Raw genomic sequence first — 20,256 nt, forward strand, 5'->3', positions numbered from 1 at the left:
CTCTACGCTCCATGGCAGTGTTTTCTCTATGCCCCATGGCAGTGTTTTCTCTACTCCCCATGGCAGTGTTTTCTCTACTCCCCACGGCAGTTTTTTCTCTACTCCCCACGGCAGTGTTTTCTCTACTCCCCACGGCAGTGTTTTCTCTACGCCCCACCGCAGTGTTTTCTCTAAGGCCCATGGCAGTGTTTTCTCTACGGCCCATGGCAGTGTTTTCTCTACAGTCCATGGCAGTGTTTTCTCTATGGCCCATGGCAGTGTTTTCTCTACTCCCCATGGCAGTGTTTTCTCTATGGCCCATGGCAGTGTTTTCTCTATGGCCCATGGCAGTGTTTTCTCTATGGCCCATGGCAGTGTTTTCTCTATGGCCCATGGCAGTGTTTTCTCTACTCCCCATGGCAGTGTTTTCTCTATGGCCCATGGCAGTGTTTTCTCTATGGCCCATGGCAGTGTTTTCTCTACTACCCATGGCAGTGTTTTCTCTATGGCCCATGGCAGTGTTTTCTCTATGGCCCATGGCAGTGTTTTCTCTACTCCCCATGGCAGTGTTTTCTCTATGGCCCATGGCAGTGTTTTCTCTATGGCCCATGGCAGTGTTTTCTCTACTACCCATGGCAGTGTTTTCTCTATGGCCCATGGCAGTGTTTTCTCTATGGCCCATGGCAGTGTTTTCTCTACACCCCATGGCAGTGTTTTCTCTACAGCCCCAAGGCAGTGTTTTCTCCATGCCCCATGGCAGTGTTCTCTCTATGCCCCATGGCAGTGTTTTCTCTATGGCCCATGGCAGTGTTTTCTCTACTCCCCATGGCAGTGTTTTCTCTACTCCCCATGGCAGTGTTTTCTCTACTCCCCATGGCAGTGTTTTCTCTACTCCCCACGGCAGTGTTTTCTCTATGGCCCATGGCAGTGTTTTCTCTATGGCCCATGGCAGTGTTTTCTCTACTCCCCATGGCAGTGTTTTCTCTACTCCCCATGGCAGTGTTTTCTCTACTCCCCACGGCAGTGGTCTCTCTACTCCCCACGGCAGTGTTTTCTCTTCGGCCCATGGCAGTGTTTTCTCTATGGCCCATGGCAGTGTTTTCTCTATGCCCCATGGCAGTGTTTTCTCTATGGCCCATGGCAGTGTTTTCTCTATGCCCCATGGCAGTGTTTTCTCTACTCCCCATGGCAGTGTTTTCTCTACTCCCCATGGCAGTGTTTTCTCTACTCCCCACGGCAGTGTTTTCTCTATGGCCCATGGCAGTGTTTTCTCTATGGCCCATGGCAGGGTTTTCTCTACGCCCCATGGCAGTGTTTTCTCTACTCCTCATGGCAGTGTTTTCTCTACTCCCCATGGCAGTGTTTTCTCTACTCCCCATGGCAGTGTTTTCTCTATGGCCCATGGCAGTGTTTTCTCTACTCCCCATGGCAGTGTTTTCTCTATGCCCCATGGCAGTGTTTTCTCTACTCCCCATGTCAGTGTTTTCTCTACTACCCATGGCAGTGTTTTCTCTATGCCCCATGGCAGTGTTTTCTCTACTCCCCATGGCAGTGTTTTCTCTACTCCCCATGTCAGTGTTTTCTCTACTCCCCATGGCAGTGTTTTCTCTACTCCTCATGACAGTGTTTTCTCTACTCCCCATGGCAGTGTTTTCTCTACACCCCATGGCAGTGTTTTCTCTATGCCCCATGGCAGTGTTTTCTCTATGCCCCATGGCAGTGTTTTCTCTACTCCCCATGTCAGTGTTTTCTCTACTACCCATGGCAGTGTTTTCTCTATGCCCCATGGCAGTGTTTTCTCTACTCCCCATGTCAGTGTTTTCTCTACTCCCCATGGCAGTGTTTTCTCTACTCCTCATGACAGTGTTTTCTCTACTCCCCATGGCAGTGTTTTCTCTACACCCCATGGCAGTGTTTTCTCTATGCCCCATGGCAGTGTTTTCTCTACTCCCCATGACAGTGTTTTCTCTACTCCCCACGGCAGTGTTTTCTCTATGCCCCATGGCAGTGTTTTCTCTACTCCCCATGACAGTGTTTTCTCTACAGCCCATGGCAGTGTTTTCTCTACACCCCATGGCAGTGTTCTCTCTACACCCCACGGCAGTGTTCTCTCCACGCTCCATGGCAGTGTTTTCTCTACGGCCCATGGCAGTGTTTTCTCTATGTCCCATGGCAGTGTTTTCTCTATGGCCCATGGCAATGTTTTCTCTATGCCCCATGGCAGTGTTTTCTCTACAGTCCATGGCAGTGTTTTCTCTACACCCCACGGCAGTGTTCTCTCTACGCTCCATGGCAGTGTTTTCTCTACTCCCCATGGCAGTGTTTTCTCTACTCCCCATGGCAGTGTTTTCTCTACAGCCCATGGCAGTGTTTTCTCTACGGCCCATGGCAGTGTTTTCTCTATGGCCCATGGCAGTGTTTTCTCTACTCCCCATGGCAGTGTTTTCTCTATGCCCCATGGCAGTGTTTTCTCTACAGCCCATGGCAGTGTTTTCTCTACACCCCATGGCAGTGTTCTCTCTACACCCCACGGCAGTGTTCTCTCTACGCTCCACTGCAGTGTTTTCTCTACTCCCCATGGCAGTGTTTTCTCTACAGCTCATGGCAGTGTTCTCTCTATGCCCCATGGCAGTGTTTTCTCTACAGCCCATGGCAGTGTTTTCTCTACAACTCATGGCAGTGTTTTCTCTACTCCCCATGGCAGTGTTTTCTCTACGCCCCATGGCAGTGTTTTCTCTACACTCCAGCAGGAGACCACATACCTTCTATAGCCCTTATATCCATTGACCCATTCTGTCTATTATAAAGAAGTGATGTTGAACTTCCATAGGTCATCTTTACAGTACGGGGATCTGTGTGCCATCTAGTGGCAATCCCATGACAACAACGGTGACTTGCATTTCAATACAGTCTACAATAGGCCAACCTACACACAACCACAAATAAACAAAGCAGTGGGTTAGCAAACATATGGTGTCTTCCTATTCATTCATCTGACTAAGACCCAGTACAAACATATTCTTCCATATAAGAGCTATGAGTGGAACCTCGAGCAGTGGAGGCTGCTGAAAGGGGGAACGGCTCATAATAACGTCTGGAACGAAGCGAATGGAATGACATCAAACACATGGCAACCGTGTGTTTGATGTATTTGATACCATTCCACTTATTCCGCTCCAGCCATTACCACAAGCCTGTCCTCCCCAATTAAAGTGCTATCAACCTCCTGTCATCAAGAGAGCCTCTTTCCATGGTAAAACCAGGTATATTTCAATCCATCTCTAAATCCGAGATAGCTTGTTGTGAGACACATCGGTGTTGCATTCCTACCTACCAGCTGTTTAGCCTTGTCTATGCTGCACTACAGACCTGTCATTGGCACAACAGAACAGAATGCCTCAGTTCAAAGCTACATGAATATGCATAGATGTAGCTTAATTATGCTTGTTGTAATGGCAGTGTTCCAGGTTGATGTTTTTGCAGTCGTGCTGCACGTTTCCAAGGATTGCTGTGTCATTAACAGGTTGTATGTATCAAGCGTCTCAGAGTTGCTGACATAGGATCAGATTTTGTGTTTTAGATTATAATGAATATGATTATATGGACAGGGAAGACCTGACTCTAGATCAGAACCCATACTCTGAGACACTTGATACATACAACCCCTGATGATTAGCCCGCGACACAACTGCAAAAAGGTTAAGTGAACCGCCTGGGCCAGTTAACCTGGATCAGCACCGATGTTTCAAGCAGTGAGCATGTGTGTGCCTCTGCTTTGAGGAATCTAGGGGTGTATCTCAGTCATCTAAATTGGGTTCTTCTCCTTGTCTCCTTTCCGCCATTGGCATCCACCATACTGCTTTACATTTTCAGATGAGTACAGATGAAGAAGAGACGAGGGCAGGAAGCTACTCCAGACTATTGAGATGCACTCAAAGAGAGCAGTCACTGCAATGTCAATGACATAATAAACCCTGTGTTTAAACAGCCTTTTTAAAGGGGTACAAATATACTGTAGTGTGTTGTTTTATCATTGGTAAGTCACCTATCACACCATTCCAAAGGTGTGTGCGTGCACGTGCACACGCACACACTCACCACAGCAGGTTGGTGGCACCTTAATTGGGGAGGATGAGCTCGTGGTAATGGCGGAATGAGTGGAATGATATCAAACACATGGTTTCTATGTGGTTGATGCCATTGCATGAGCGTCGTTCCAGACATTATTATGAGCTGTCCTCCCCTCTGCAGCCTCCACTGTCACACACACACACACATACAGCCCGTGTGTTCTCGGGGCAGTACCCATGGTAACGAACCCTGTGAATTCACAACACGTTTGTGACTCTTGGGGCCTGGGAACATAGATTGTGCTACTCTCATCAGTTAAGCTGAGGTTTCCACATGCACACTCTCTCTGTGTGACTGGATGGCTGCAGCGTCTGTGTGTGTGTGTGTGTGTGTGTGTGTGTGTGTGTGTGTGTGTGTGTGTGTGTGTGTGTGTGTGTGTGTGTGTGTGTGTGTGTGTGTGTGTGTGTGTTGTGTGTGTGTGTGTGTGTGTGTGTCAGTCAGAGGGTTCAGGGAGTTTGTGCCCACGCAGAGAGTGGTAGAGAACCTTTTAAGGTACCTGCAGGGATTCTGTGGTAGAGCACCATTTTAGGTAACACGCTGTGCCACTGTAGGCTCAATTAGAGTGGAGATGACGACCTCACGAAGGCCTTTAGTGACACTGTGTTAACTGTTAACCATCTGTCTCTACACACCAGTGGAATCTTCAAAACTACAGACATAGAGTGACACACAGTGCAAGACGTTGTGGCTGATGAACATAAACAGCTCATGGGCATTGCATTAAATATATATACAGGGAACTTAGACTACTAACTAAAGTGTTCGAACAGGGGTGTCAAACTCATTCCATTGAGTTTAGTGTCTGTTTTTTTTTTATTAAGACCTAGACAACCAGGTGGGAGGAGTTCCTTACTAATTAGTGGCCTTAATTCATCAAGTCCAAGGGAGGAGTTAAAACCCGCTGACACTAAGCCCTCCGTGGAATGAGTTTGACACGTGAACTAGAATGACAGCTAAAATGTAATCCCCTGAAAAGCTAGGTAGAAATGGAAGTCCATTGGAACAGAGAATGTGACCTCTTGTGGCTAATCCAAAACATGAACCTCCAGTTTAATTATTCATGGCAAGGGGGTGTTTTCATCCACAAGGAAGGCTGCCTCTTACTTACACAGCATAACACATCAATGACCTTTTTTTGACACATCATTTCTGCCTTTTGTCAATGAAATCTCTCTATGGGAGCCGTGGTCAACCCACTGAAGGATGTGGACAGAGAGCTTGTGATTCTACTTCAGTATTTACTATACTCAGCACTGAGAGCCCACTATGGTTGCCTTTACACAGGCAGCCCAATTCTGATCTATTGCCACTAATTGGTTGTTTAATCAATCAGATTGGCTCTTTAGCCTATAATATCAGAATTAGGCTGCCTCTGTAAACACAGCCATTGTGATTCAGCAGGTACCTTAGAACTGAGTCACATCTTCCTCCACGGTCTGGGTTCAGATGTCCTCTGGTGAAGGAGTAGGCTTCACTGTCTGTTGGAAAGTATTTTTAAAAACGTTTTTAAAGAAGATATAATACTGTGTAATTCACCATAATGTAATTTCAGTAAAAAATGTGTTTTTCATCAACTTAACCTTTTATCTGTGTGTTTGAGTGTGCAAACTGACTGCTCCCAGTCCCACCTGTGACTAAATGGGATAAAATGGCACCATTTGAAATGACTGTACAACACAAACAAAATACATTTTGTCAACTCAGATTCACATGCATCAGACTGTACCATATAGAACTGGACAGAAGTTACACAACAACAACAAGGCTAGGTTTTACAGGAAATGTTTAATTAGACAACTGAACGCATGCCAGGAAGAACCATGTTACAGCAGAGGTATCTGTTCTCTCCTCGTCCACCCTACACACTGTGAGAGACCGGAAACATACCACAAACCACCAGGAAACCTTGCTATCTGCTGTCCATTATTGCAATGACACATCAGTCTTGTTGTATACTGAGGGGGAAACACATAGTTGTATGAAAAGTTGAAGGTCTTAATACAAGTTTTGGGGTTGGAGTAACATCACTGGGGTGTATTCATTAGCAGACACCATAGCAAAACGTTTAGCTACAGAAAACGATTTGCGACAAAAATGTGCGTTTGTTATTGGACAAGTTCAGGTTAGTCCCTCCCCGTTTAGGCCTGTTTGCTTCTGTTTGGTTCCTAACGAATACACCCCTGGTACATGTTGGCATCTTTGTTTTGGCAAAAAGGAAGAATATTCACATCTCTCTTGCACATGTTGCCCACAGGACCTTTACCTCTCACAGGAAACATCTAGAGACAATAGAAAAGATGCACTTAAGTAGCATTCACATGCAGCTTTAACTCAGCGTCCTCAGACTAGGTTTAGATTGGAACCTTTTCCTTACTAATTCTTACATAGGAATTCACAGCTAATGTTTATCAGGTTTTGGGTAGTATTATCTTACATAAAATGAGTATTTGGGATGAACGAATTAAATAGGTGGATGGGATTCCAAACTCCAACGAAAACACCTCCTGGGTAGAAAAATGAGCCATTTAGGAAAAGACCAGAAGAGACAGAAACGTAGAAGAGGGTTTGAGAAACTTGTGCTTATCATCCTGAAGGCTCTCAGTCTGGATACTGTAAAACACACAACAACCCCCTGCTCCCACCTTCATCCCGTGGTTCACTTCCGAAACACGCCCCCCGGAAAAAAAGGGAGTCCTTGACAGAGGAAGTCCGTCCTCATTGGTCCGTTTGTGTTTCTCAACGTGCCACAGTTTTTTTTTCTTGATTATTGATGAGCCAAAATACCAGAATATCAAAAATAAATGCAACCCTTTCACAAAACAATGAGAAATAAATAATCAGTGGTGTTCTGGTTGTATATATTTACATACATAAAGAGTCGTTTCGTTGTTGTATGTATATGTACAGAATCAATAGGCAGTCTGTTTTCCAGACTGAGCACGAACATATGACTGGAATTATAAATTCACACGCAACTCCAGGAGAAAGCAAAGAAAGAAAAATAACTTAAAGGGGCAGGTCAAAAAATTCTACTACGTAATTGTTTACCCATACAGGGATGCAGTGGTTTGTAGGGAGAGAGAGAAGTAAATATCAAATAAAAACAGAAAATAGATTTTTCTTTCATAGGACTCCTTTAACATAAAAAAACCTTACATAGCGAGTAACTGGCGAGAAATAGCTTATTCAAATCATGAATATTGACTGACTACGACATGCACAATGCTTTTCAAGCCTTGGGAGGAAGAGAAGCTTGATTTTGCTGCACAGATCACAGGCTAATGTGGATTTTGTCGTTTTATATTGAATAATTCTGTTATTGAACTATAAACAATATGCAGGGCACCGTTGTGGATTGTTAATCAGCTAACTGTGCCCCATTTAATCTGTTTGACCTATAAGACAGTCAAGCTCTATGTACAAGCCCAAAGTGCTCATTCATGAGAGTCATTGTGAATCGAATAAGTTGAATAAAGTTGAGCCGACAAACTGTATTGTGGGAAATGCAGTTCACTCTCTGAAAATGACTGTGCTTCTTTTGATGTATTTCGGTTCTAGTTTGCAATCGACTAGACAAATGATTCTTATCCTCATAGTTCTTCCATTCTCTATATAGTGGACATCCTCTTCCTTCTGCGCATGTCAACAAGGCCAGTAGCTGCAGTAACGGACGTCCCTACTGAACTTAAATGTCTTAACCCCTTCTGAAATGTCTTCTGAAATGTCCTGTAGAGGCCATTGTCCAAACTTGTCCAGAGGTCTGAATATGTATCATCCTCACTGAAAATGAATGTTTTTTAACCCCATCCCAGTCCCATACGGAAGTAGCGTCTGTACAGAAGGGCTGTGTGTCCGCCAGATAACTCTGTCCCACTTGCAACACGCACCTGGACTACACAGTTCCTCAAATTGTACCCCCTGGGCCACTATATCCACATGGTTAGCATGTACAGTACGCATACGATTCCAGTTTAGCCTCAGTCTTCAATGTCCTGTTAGTCGCCAGTCTTCTCCAAGTCTTCACAGGGTATTTGCAGTGTGTGTGTGTGTGTGTGTGTGTGTGTGTGTGTGTGTGTGTGTGTGTGTGTGTGTGTGTGTGTGTGTGTGTGTGTGTGTGTGTGCGTGCGCGTGCGCGTGCGTGTGCGTGTGTGTGTGTGTACCCAGGTCTGTAACCCTATGACCTAGTAGCCATGGCGTGTGTGTGTGTGTGTGTGTTTTAGAGCATTCCATTGGGACGGTATATTTCTGTCTACATATTATGTGTGAATGAGCATATGACCATGAGTATTGCATTATGTGGGATCCTACATTATATCTTTATGGGATAGCAAGTCTATATTTTAATGTACAATATGTGTGTAAGTGTGTGTGTTGCTGTGTGTGTGTCTCAGACACTCCGCGGGGGTCTCTGTTGCTCATGGGTTCTCCTGTTTCGCCCCTTCTTATTCTCCTGCATTCGCCTCCACTTGGCCGTGTGCTGGGGTCCACCTCTGGCCCCACCACCAGGCACCTGGGTTCCCCCCAGGGCGCCTTGGCCCTTCTGGGGGCTCTGGGTGTTGGGTGTGGCCTGAGAGTTCTGGGCATTCTGGTTGTTGTTTTTAGGGGCCTGTGCCTGGGTTAGCGTACCCGCATGGTGTTGCACCTTCTGGGGGTTCGTGCTCCGGGGGCTCCCTTCTTTGTTCTGCTGCTGCTGCACCGTAGGATGCCCGCTCTGCTGCTTCTGGGCATTGGGTGCACCTGCGCCAAGAGGACTACTTTTAGGCTTTAGGCCTGAGCTTGGAGCTCCGCCGTCAGGCCTAGCCAGACTTTGGTCATTGGTGGTGATGGTGGGGGTTTTCAGACGCCGCTGCTTGCGCTCCTTCCGCCACACACGCTCGCAGAACTCCTCCACGCTGTTCAGGTCAGGGTGGTCGAGGAGGGAGAGGAAATCCCTGTACCACAGCTTGTGTTTTGTTGAGTGCCCTGCACCAGCAGGCCCACCTGCACCACCAGACCCACTACCTGCGCCACCAGACCCTCCAGCTCCACCCTGAGGCCCACCAGGCAGCAGCTCACCCAGCCTCTGTGTGGGGATGACCTGGAGGGAGAGGCGGAGGAGGGGCTGGATGAAGCCGTGCTCCACAGCGTGGCAGGTGTAGACGCCTGAGTCGGCCTGGGTGAGGATGCGGATGAGCAGGCCCTGCTCCGTGCGGATCATCCTGTCCTCGGACTTGATCTGGAGAGAGAGATGGAGAGGGAAATGAGGGGGATGGGAGGAAAGGGAGGGGGGAATAGAAAGGGTGGGGTGGATTCAATATCCACTCAATATGGTTACATTTGAGTGCATGGCAATTGATTATTAACAAACTGAAGCAATTTCAGGTAATCATTTGTGAAGGTTTAGTGTGATTGCAAAGTTATTGAAAATGATTGGGACGTTATTGAGAATGATGGTAAATAGGACACATCTTGCATGCAGAGTGTGTGTGTACCCACCTCATGTTTGCGGTCCTCGTTGGGTCTTTGGAGCTGCCAGTAGATGAGGGCTCTCTGGGACTTGGGACTACACTCCAGGAACATGCTGCTGTTCTCCACTCCGTACACACTCCTGTCCTCCACATGACCCAGCCCGTCCACGTCATCTACACGGACACAAGGATAGGGTTACCAGAGAAACACCACAGTGGGGTTTTGTGTGTGTGTGTGTGTGTGTGTGTGTGTGTGTGTGTGTGTGTGTGTGTGTGTGTGTGTGTGTGTGTGTGTGTGTGTGTGTGTGTGTGTGTGTGTGTGAGAGATGAGAGCGTAAAATAAAAATCTAAAGCGTTTGTACCATGATGCTGCAGGTCGGAGCACTGGGAGAGGGGATCTCCATTCCTGATGTCCTGGCGTCTCGTTCTCCTATGAAACAACCAAAGAAACATACACATGTTAGATTGTGTTCCCAGTGAGTTAATAAACGTCCCTCACACACAACATATCAACCTGTAGGTGTCGGTCAGGCCCCTCACTGCTCTGTTTCCTCAGACTTATTTCTCTTCTCCCCAGTTCCATCGGGAAGGAGCCAGTGATTGAGGGCTCTATGTACTGTGACGTTTCTACCACTAGAGGGCGGTCTTAACCAGTGACACAGCTGACACATTTGTGCAGTACAACTGAAGAACAGACCAGAACTGTTTATTTCACCATCAGTCCTCTGTTAAGTCTGATGCTATTGAGTGGGTGGATAAATAAAAAGAGAGAAAATCACAGGCACATTTAAAAACTACCTTTTGCTTCTATTAAAGGAATGATTCACTGTGATTCATCGTTCAGGGACATGTCATTACTAAACATGAAACACAGATAGACTGGGCCTTGAAAATCCTGAGTATGTCCTCCACGACTTGAAAGACCCTTTAGTCGATACAGTGTGTGTGTGTGTGTGTGTGTGTGTGTGTGTGTGTGTGTGTGTGTGTGTGTGTGTGTGTGTGTGTGTGTGTGTGTGTGTGTGTGTGTGTGTGTGTTTTAGAGCATTCCATTGGGACGGTATTTTTCTGTCTACATATTATGTGTGAATGAGCATATGACCATGAGTATTGCATTATGTGGGATCCTACAACATGCTTCCCTGTGCTCCCTATGTGTTCCCTGGTTCATTACCACTAAGATCATAGGCTCTTACGTGTCGTAAAAATCTGAAGGGAGAGAGGGGAGCACAGCCAAAGGTGGAGGTCTCTAGGTCTCGTGTCAGGGTTTCTATAACCATACAGGACATATATATATATATATATATATATATATATATATACACACACACATATAAACAACATGTACACACACCCATTTACCTACCCACACACACACACATAAATAAATACACTTACACATGCATACATCCCCTCCGACGCACACACCCTGCTCCTACCCAACACCCAGACACACACACTCCACCACTCTTCCTACATTTCCTCCCAAGCATTCCTGCCTTTGGCTCTCTGAACACGTGCAGGGCAGTCAGAGTGCCTGCTGAGCCGAGCCCGGGCGTCTGGTTCTCATTTAGCTGGAGAATAACATATTTGGAGAGTACTGGAGCGCCCCAGCAGCTCTGACCAAGGGTGTACCACCACCCCTCTACCGCCCTCCTTCTGAGGCTGCGATTCAATTCTCTCATACTTCCCTAGTGTAGATGTTGATCTTAGGTCAGTTTTGTGTTTTCGGACCTGATGGTTAGGGTTAGGTTTCAGGGAGGGTACGTTGATCCTAGATCTGTATTTAATAGAGAGTTGTGCTGGACGGAGGTGGAGGGCTGGTAGTGGTCAGGCTAATCCTGCTGGATGGAGGAGAAGGTCATTTATGGGTGTGTTTGTTCATAGCTCTCGGCTGGTGGGGTGAAGAAGTCAGACGGCTTCTGTTGGCCTATTATTTGGTGTGTGTGTGGCTATGTGGGTGTTTTATAACTCTTGGCTATAGGGTGAAGTGGTTCTAATACTGCTACTGGCCAGGACTGTGTGTGTGTGGGGAAGCATGGTTTTACCACCCCTGAGCTGTGGAATGCACAACAATCACACAAATTGAATGTGTGTACCAGTGTATTTGTGTACGTGTACAAAGGCAAGAACAGTAGGTGAACCCTTTGGAATTACTCGGATCTCTGCATAAATTGGTCATCAAATTTGATCTGATCTTCATCTAAGTCACAACAATAGACAAACACAGTGTGCTTAAACTAATAACACAAATTGTTGTATTTTTCTTGACTATATTGAAAACATCATTTAAACATTCACAGTCTAGGTTGTAAAAAGTATGTGAACCCCCTAGGCTAATGACTTCTCCAAAAGCTAATTGGAGTCAGGAGCTAACCTGGAGTCCAATCAATGAGACCAGATTGGAGATGTTGGTTAGACCTGCCCTGCCATATAAAAAACACACACAACGTGTGAGTTTGCTATTCACAAGAAGCATCACCTGATGTGAGCCATGCCTCAAACAAAAGAGGACCTAAGATTAAGAATTGTTGACTTGCATAAAGCTGGAAAAGGTATTTCTCTAAAAGCCTTAATGTTCATCAGTCCACAGTAAGACACATTGTCTATAAATGGAGAAAGTTCAGCACTGTTGATACTCTCCCTTGGAATGGCCCTCCTGCAAAGATGACAGCAAGAGCACAGTGCAGAATGCTCAATGAGGTTAAGAAGAATCCTAGAGTGTCAGCTAAAGACTTACAGAAATCTCTGGAACATGTTAACATCTCTTTTGACGAGTCTACGATACGTAAAACACTAAACAAGAATGATGATCATGGGAGGACACCACGGATGAAGCCACTGCTCTCCAAAAAAACAATTTCTGCACGTCTGAAGTTTGCAAAAGTGAACCTGGATGTTTCGCAGCGCAACTGACAAAATATTCTGTGGACAGAGGACACTACAGTTGAGTTGTTTGGAAGGAACACACAACACTATGTGGAGAAAAAAAGGCACAGCACACCAACATCAAAACCTTATTCCAACTGTAAAGTATGGTGTAGGGAGCATCATGGTTTGGGGCTGCTTTGCTGCCTCAGGGCCTGGACAGCTTGCTATCATCAATGTAAAAATGAGTTCCCAAGTTTATCAAGACATTTTGCAGGAGAATGTTAGGCTATCTGTCTGCCAATTGAAGTTCAACAGAAGTTGGGTGATGCAACAGGACAACGGCCCAAAACACAGAAGTTAATCAACAACAGAATGGCTTCAACAGAAGAAAATACACCTTCTGGAGTGGCCCAGTCAGAGTCCTGACTTCAACCCGATTGAGATGCTGTGGCATGACCTCAAGAGAGCAGTTCACACCAGACATCCCAAGAATATTGCTGAACTGAAACAGTTCTGTAAAGAGGAATGGTCCAAAATGTCTCCTGTTGTGCAGGTCTGATCAGCAACTGAGTTTGGTTGAGGTTATTGCTGCCAAAGGAGGGCCAACCAGTTATTAAATCCAAGAGTTCACATATTTTTTTCACCCTGCACTGTGAATGTTTACACCATGTGTTCAATAAAGACATGAAAACATATAATTGTTTGTGTGTTATTAGTTAAAACAGACTGTGTTTGTCAATTGTTGTGACCTAGATGAAGATCAGATCTAATTTTATGACCAATTCATGCAGAAATCCAGGTATTTCCAAAGGGTTCACATACTTTTTCTTGCCACTGTATGTGATATGTGGGCATGTATGTTTGTATGTGGATTCTGTGTATATATGTGTATGCATAGGAACTTTTCTGTCTGTTTGTCTTTCTGTGTGTGTGTGTGTGTGTGTGTGTGTGTGTGTGTGTGTGTGTGTGTGTGTGTGTGTGTGTGTGTGTGTGTGTGTGTGTGTGTGTGTGTGTGTGTGTGTGTGTGTGCGTGCGTGTGTGTGTGTGTGTGTGTATTCATACTTTATGTTTACAAACCAGCATCCTACTACTTCAGACCCTCATTCTGATTTTCTGCATTCATACTTGCCTGTGTGTGCATTTATGAGAATGTCTGTGTGTGTGTGTTCTTACCGCTTGGCGGTAGGGAAGTAACGGGAGCACTCTGTTCCATCCCAGGCACAGTAGGGGTCACGGGCCAGACAGCACTCAGCGCAAGCCTTCCCGTACACCTCACAGCGGTGCAAAGGCATCTGGGAAACGCCTAGCGCCGAGCCCAGGTACAGCTGTTGCTGTTTGGTGGAAAGCTCCATTGCTGTGATGGGGGTGGGCTCCTGCAGAAAGACACAGTTAGAAAAGACATAACACTCTGATTCATTTAGACACCCCCCTCATAACTCCCTATGGAATTTCCCCACTCCTCCCTTTTATTTCAGAGCTAGACATTGATCACGCACGCTTCACTTCCCAACAAAATGACTGGTGTTCTATTGAATATTTTCCATGTAAATGCAATCAATTATAACCATAACCAGTTTCCCAGTGTGTGACCGTACCCTGAACACGGTCATCTCCTCCAGGACCACCTCTTCCAGGTCATGCCAGCTCTCTCTTGGGATGGTAACCACCTTCAGGACCGTGCCCAGGTCTAAAACAGGAAACATACATCAGTATTCAGTTATCTCTCTGACTCAAACCACGTACAGGACCGTGCCCAGGTCTACAGCAGGAAACATACATCAGTATTCAGTTATCTCTCTGACTCTAACCACCTTCAGGACCGTGCCCAGGTCTACAACAGGAAACATACGTCAGTATTCAGTTATCTCTCTGACTCTAATCACCTTCAGGACCGTGCCCAGGTCTACAACAGGAAACATACGTCAGTATTCAGTTATCTGTCTCTCTAACCACCTTCAGGACCGTGCCCAGGTCTACAACAGGAAACATACATCAGTATTCAGTTATCTCTCTGACCCTAACCACCTACAGGACCGTGCCCAGGTCTACAACAGGAAACATACATCAGTATTCAGTTATCTCTCTGACTCAAACCACGTACAGGACCGTGCCCAGGTCTACAACAGGAAACATACATCAGTATTCAGTTATCTCTCTGACTCTAACCACCTTCAGGACCTTGCCCAGGTCTACAACAGGAAACATACATCAGTATTCAGTTATCTCTCTGACTCTAATCACCTTCAGGACCGTGCCCAGGTCTACAACAGGAAACATACAGCAGTATTCAGTTATCTGTCTCTCTAACCACCTTCAGGACCGTGCCCAGGTCTACAACAGGAAACATACGTCAGTATTCAGTTATCTCTCTGACCCTAACCACCTACAGGACCGTGCCCAGGTCTACAACAGGAAACATACATCCGTATTCAGTTATCTCTCTGACCCTAACCACCTTCAGGACCGTGCCCAGGTCTACAACAGGAAACATACATCAGTATTCAGTTATCTCTCTGACTCTAACCACCTACAGGACCGTGCCCAGGTCTACAACAGGAAACATACATCAGTATTCAGTTATCTCTCTGACTCTAACCACCTACAGGACCGTGCCCAGGTCTACAACAGGAAACATACATCAGTATTCAGTTATCTCTCTGACTCTAACCACCTTCAGGACCGTGCCCAGGTCTACAACAGGAAACATACATCAGTATTCAGTTATCTCTCTGACCCTAACCACCTACAGGACCGTGCCCAGGTCTACAACAGGAAACATACATCAGTATTCAGTTATCTCTCTGACTCAAACCACGTACAGGACCGTGCCCAGGTCTACAACAGGAAACATACATCAGTATTCAGTTATCTCTCTGACTCTAACCACCTTCAGGACCTTGCCCAGGTCTACAACAGGAAACATACATCAGTATTCAGTTATCTCTCTGACTCTAATCACCTTCAGGACCGTGCCCAGGTCTACAACAGGAAACATACAGCAGTATTCAGTTATCTGTCTCTCTAACCACCTTCAGGACCGTGCCCAGGTCTACAACAGGAAACATACGTCAGTATTCAGTTATCTCTCTGACCCTAACCACCTACAGGACCGTGCCCAGGTCTACAACAGGAAACATACATCCGTATTCAGTTATCTCTCTGACCCTAACCACCTTCAGGACCGTGCCCAGGTCTACAACAGGAAACATACATCAGTATTCAGTTATCTCTCTGACTCTAACCACCTACAGGACCGTGCCCAGGTCTACAACAGGAAACATACATCAGTATTCAGTTATCTCTCTGACTCTAACCACCTACAGGACCGTGCCCAGGTCTACAACAGGAAACATACATCAGTATTCAGTTATCTCTCTGACTCTAACCACCTACAGGACCGTGCCCAGGTCTACAACAGGAAACATACGTCAGTATTCAGTTATCTCTCTGACTCTAACCACCTACAGGACCGTGCCCTGGTCGACAACAGGAAACATACATCAGTATTCAGTTATCTCTCTGACTCTAACCACCTTCAGGACCGTGCCCAGGTCTACAACAGGAAACATACATCAGTATTCAGTTATCTCTCTGACTCTAACCACCTACAGGACCGTGCCCAGGTCGACAACAGCACATTCAATACACTACAATATAACTGTTCAGTCACTCAAGGTCAAAAGAAGGAGGCAACGAATCCTTGCAGGATTTCCTTTTTATTGAAGTTGATGTCAAGGTGAGCGTCGCTCAAGGGGACATTTGCTTGGCTTAGGTGCTCATGCAGCGTAACAACCTTGAGCACAAATCATAAATTCCCCCCCAAAAAACATGGACTTTTTTTTACGTAGCATTCAACCAGTTGGATTGCTAATTTAAAAAAAAGGATAATCTAAAAAATAAATGAATCATATCTCACTGACCTGTTCCAATGAACATGACGTCGTACTGTCCGTCCTCGGCCTCCACCTTGTCCACCACTAGCTGGGAGAACTGGTAGTCCACATCAGTCCTCACCACGATGGGACGACCCCCGATGGGGTGCACGGGGTTAAACATGGCCGGGTGGCCCCGCGCAAAGGTGATCACATCATCAGGGAGGTCCTTGGTGGAGTCAAAGCCCCCAAACGTTTTACTGGGGCACTATGAAGAACAAGAGGCTGTAGGTCAGGTTTAGTACATCTATGTGTCTGGAACTGAGGTCATAGCTGGGGCACTATGAAGAACAGGAGGTTCAAGAGTTAACAAGTCACATTTAAGACATCTATGTGTCTGGAACTGAGGTCATAGCTGGGGCACTATGAAGAACAGGAGGTTCTAGAGTTAACAAGTCACATTAATACATCTATGTGTCTGGAACTGAGGTCATATGTATTTCATGTTGAGCCGTGTTATAATAAGTAGGGAATATGGTTATTGAGGTTATTGTGATGAATACTAATGTTAAGTTTTCCTTTCATAAGTCTCCTATTACCTTGCTATAACTATTGATATTCATGACTTCTATAAAAGTTGACATGTGTGCCATCAGTCACTTGCTACTTCCATACGTAAATATAGGTATCAGTTGTGAATTACTTGTATTTGTCTATTAGCTTCTAAGTAGCAGCTATGATGTGCTATAACTTGTCATAACCCCCATATGACCCCCCTGTGACTCACCGTGCCAGGGCGGGGGTAGGGCACCCTCCCCTGGAAGGGTACCCACTGGTAGGTGGGCCCATCTCGGTGGGCATAGGGACCCAGGAAGACCCTCCGGATGTCTGCCATGTTGTACATACACACTGCTGAGCCTTTGAATATGTTACTGTAGAGGGGGAGTAGGGAGGGAGGGAGAGAGGATGAGAAGAGAGGTAGAGGGAAAGAGGGAGAGAGGGAGAGAGAGAGGAGGGGGGGAGACTGTGAGACCCATAACCATCACAACATAAGACAATAATAATATCCAGGTCTGATATTATAGCTGTAGAAGAGGACAGAATCAAAGCTCACCCTGACATACAACAGACAGACCAAGAAGAATGTTGTCATAATTTAATGGAGAGGATGTCGGTTAGAAACATGGCTGTGATAGAATCCAGCTTCCAGAGAATGGACAGGAATTTAGGCCGGTTACCAACGAGCGAGACCGTAATTCACCCCTAATGGAACACAGTTGGAGGGAATGATGGGAATGCTGTGTTGCAGTATTCCACCACTGTAGGTTTTCCAATGGACAATTCCATCATTTGTTCCAAGTTCTAAAGTGTATCTGTGTGAATCGTAGGGCTGGACAGAATCATTTACAAGAAATGGTTCAAGACCATAACAATTCCTCTAGAATGAATTTAAACAAATCCTTGTACTGCCATAAAATACAAAACAATACATTTTAATTGACTAGATACACATAATAGTGATTATTTATGGACATGCAGTAGTTTATTGGTCCATCTGAAACTATATTCCCCTGTGGCTTGGGTAAAGTAGTGCACTGCGCTATACAGAGAATAGTATCACTTGAGATTAGAGCTGGGCGATGTGGAAAACCATCCATAACACCATAAATTGCCTGAATTGATGCAGTAATGATAAATTGAACGTTGCGTTTATAACAGCAGTGTTCAACCGTTTAATATTACAACAATAAAAAAGTGGAAAACATGTTTCTTTGCAACAAGGCCGATTGAGCAAATGACACTCTGGAGTATCTGTGGTAGACTTGGGAAAAGCAGCTGATTCGGCGACCAGTGTGGCGAGTGCCGCTGGCTGTTGAGAAGCTTTCTTGACATGGACATAATGTTTACTATCACATGGCTAACCTTTGTTTAACCAGCTAAACAGCTGCTCTTAGTGAAAATCTTTCTAAAACAGAAAACGGACACAATTCAACGGATATTAATCAACAAAGAGGTAAAAATATGTAGGATATAAGAATATGTTGAAGGCTAGCTGCTCACTTTTGTGTCTGTGTCTGCAGGTATACCTCCCTCACCTCTTCAATGAATATCCCATAGGCCTCTACATTATGGACAAGATATGTGTATGAAAACCATTATCAAAACAGCTTTTTTCATTCACATTTAACACACAAAAACCAAGGTATGAATACTGTCGTGTGCATTTTTTGTTGATCATCTGTATAATGACTATTTTTGGGATTCACAGACTTCACCCTCCCTACACCTCTGATGAATATAACAGGGAACCTGTTAGATCACGTTGCACTGCAAAATCATTCTGGCTGTGGATACGGAGAACATCACCACATTAACATCAACAGGCCAGAGGATATACCCATTAGACTTGGGGCTCTGCTGGGAGTTTACCTCATATTTCTATTTATTCATTCTGCTTTGCTACTAAAATCATAATAAACACTGACAACTGCAATGTGATGTTATTGTTCTCATTGTTATGCATATTGTTATTATTATTAATTATAATAACAATATCAATAATAATAATAGGGGAGGGGAGTTAGTTCAAAGATGTACCCCAAAAGGTTCTTCAAAAGGTTATTTGAGAAACCGTTAAAAGGGGTTGTTAAAAGGGTTATTTGGGTTAAAATTTAAAAGGGTTAAGGAACCATTAAAAGGGGTTGTTTAAAAGGGTTATTTGAGGAACCATTAAAAGGGGTTGTTTAAAAGGGTTATTTGAGGAACCATTAAAAGGGGTTGTTTAAAAGGGTTATTTGAGGAACCATTAAAAGGGGTTGTTTAAAAGGGGGTTATTTAAAAGGGTTAATTGAAGAACCATTAAAAGGGGTTGTTAAAAAGGGTTATTTGAAGAACCATTAAAAGGGGTTGTTAAAAAGGGTTATTTGAAGAACCATTTAAAATTAAAAAGGGTTATTTGAAGAACCATTAAAAGGGGTTGTTTAAAAGGGTTATTTGGGAACCATTAAAAGGGGTTGTTAAAAGGGTTATTTGAAGAACCATTAAAAGGGGTTGTTTAAAAGGGTTATTTGGGAACCATTAAAAGGGGTTGTTTAAAAGGGTTAATTGAAGAACCATTAAAAGGGGTTGTTAAAAAGGGTTATTTGAGGAACCATTAAAAGGGGTTGTTAAAAAGGGTTATTTGAGGAACCATTAAAAGGGGTTGTTAAAAAGGGTTAATTGAAGAACCCTTTTAAAGAGGTTCCCCGACAGTTTCAATTTGAAGAACCCCTAAATGACACACCAGGAACCTTTTATTTTTAGAGTGTACAGCGCAAACTGATCTGGGACCTTGGCTATAAAGCACAACCTGGTCTGGGACCTTTTCCTATAAGGCACAAACTGGTCTGGAACCTTTTGCTATAAGGCACAAACTGATCTGGGACCTTTTGCTATAAGGCACAAACTGATCTGGGACCTTTTGCTATAAGGCACAAACTGATCTGGGACCTTTTTCTATAAATCACAAACTGATCTGGGACCTTGGCTATTCAGCACAAACGGATCTGGGACCTTAGCTATACAGTACAAACTGATCTGGGACCAGGCTAGCATATTGTGACAATGACTATAGGAGTTGGCTATACAGCACAAACTGATCTGGGACCAGGCTAGCAGTGATGTAGGTGGCATAGGAGCATCTGTCCACCCAAAACCCCAGATATCAGTAAACCATTAAAGATTAATGGAGGAGCTTTTGTAAAATGTTAATTAGGGAGAAATGTAATTAACCGCTGGGCATACACAAACACTCTAATCCCTGACACGCCTGAATGTTGGACAGACACTAGTGCATATTGAATACACACACACACACACACACACACACACACACACACACACCACTGGTATCAGTACCATCGATCTATCAGCAGCAGCCTATGGGCCTCATTAAGTGGAATATTAAAAGCCAGTCCCCT

General features: G+C 44.9%; 1 protein-coding gene across 2 annotated transcripts in view; it reads right to left on the minus strand.

Annotated features, from left to right (window-relative positions):
* Window positions 1-5,876: 5,876 nt before the first annotated feature.
* Window positions 5,877-20,256, minus strand: part of LOC139392617 (semaphorin-3aa-like) — a 59,272-nt gene continuing 44,892 nt past the window's right edge. For both annotated transcript variants that reach the window (XM_071140711.1, XM_071140712.1), the window contains exons 10-16: window positions 17,085-17,229; window positions 16,346-16,565; window positions 14,021-14,112; window positions 13,599-13,798; window positions 9,920-9,987; window positions 9,586-9,731; window positions 5,877-9,325 (exon numbers count right to left, since the gene is read on the minus strand). In XM_071140711.1, the coding sequence (XP_070996812.1) occupies window positions 8,498-9,325; window positions 9,586-9,731; window positions 9,920-9,987; window positions 13,599-13,798; window positions 14,021-14,112; window positions 16,346-16,565; window positions 17,085-17,229 (1,699 nt within the window). In that variant the 3' untranslated portion in view covers window positions 5,877-8,497. The remainder of the gene's footprint in view (window positions 9,326-9,585; window positions 9,732-9,919; window positions 9,988-13,598; window positions 13,799-14,020; window positions 14,113-16,345; window positions 16,566-17,084; window positions 17,230-20,256) is intronic.

This window comes from Oncorhynchus clarkii, chromosome 33, assembly GCF_045791955.1.
Source record: "Oncorhynchus clarkii lewisi isolate Uvic-CL-2024 chromosome 33, UVic_Ocla_1.0, whole genome shotgun sequence".
Lineage (NCBI taxonomy): Eukaryota > Metazoa > Chordata > Actinopteri > Salmoniformes > Salmonidae > Oncorhynchus > Oncorhynchus clarkii.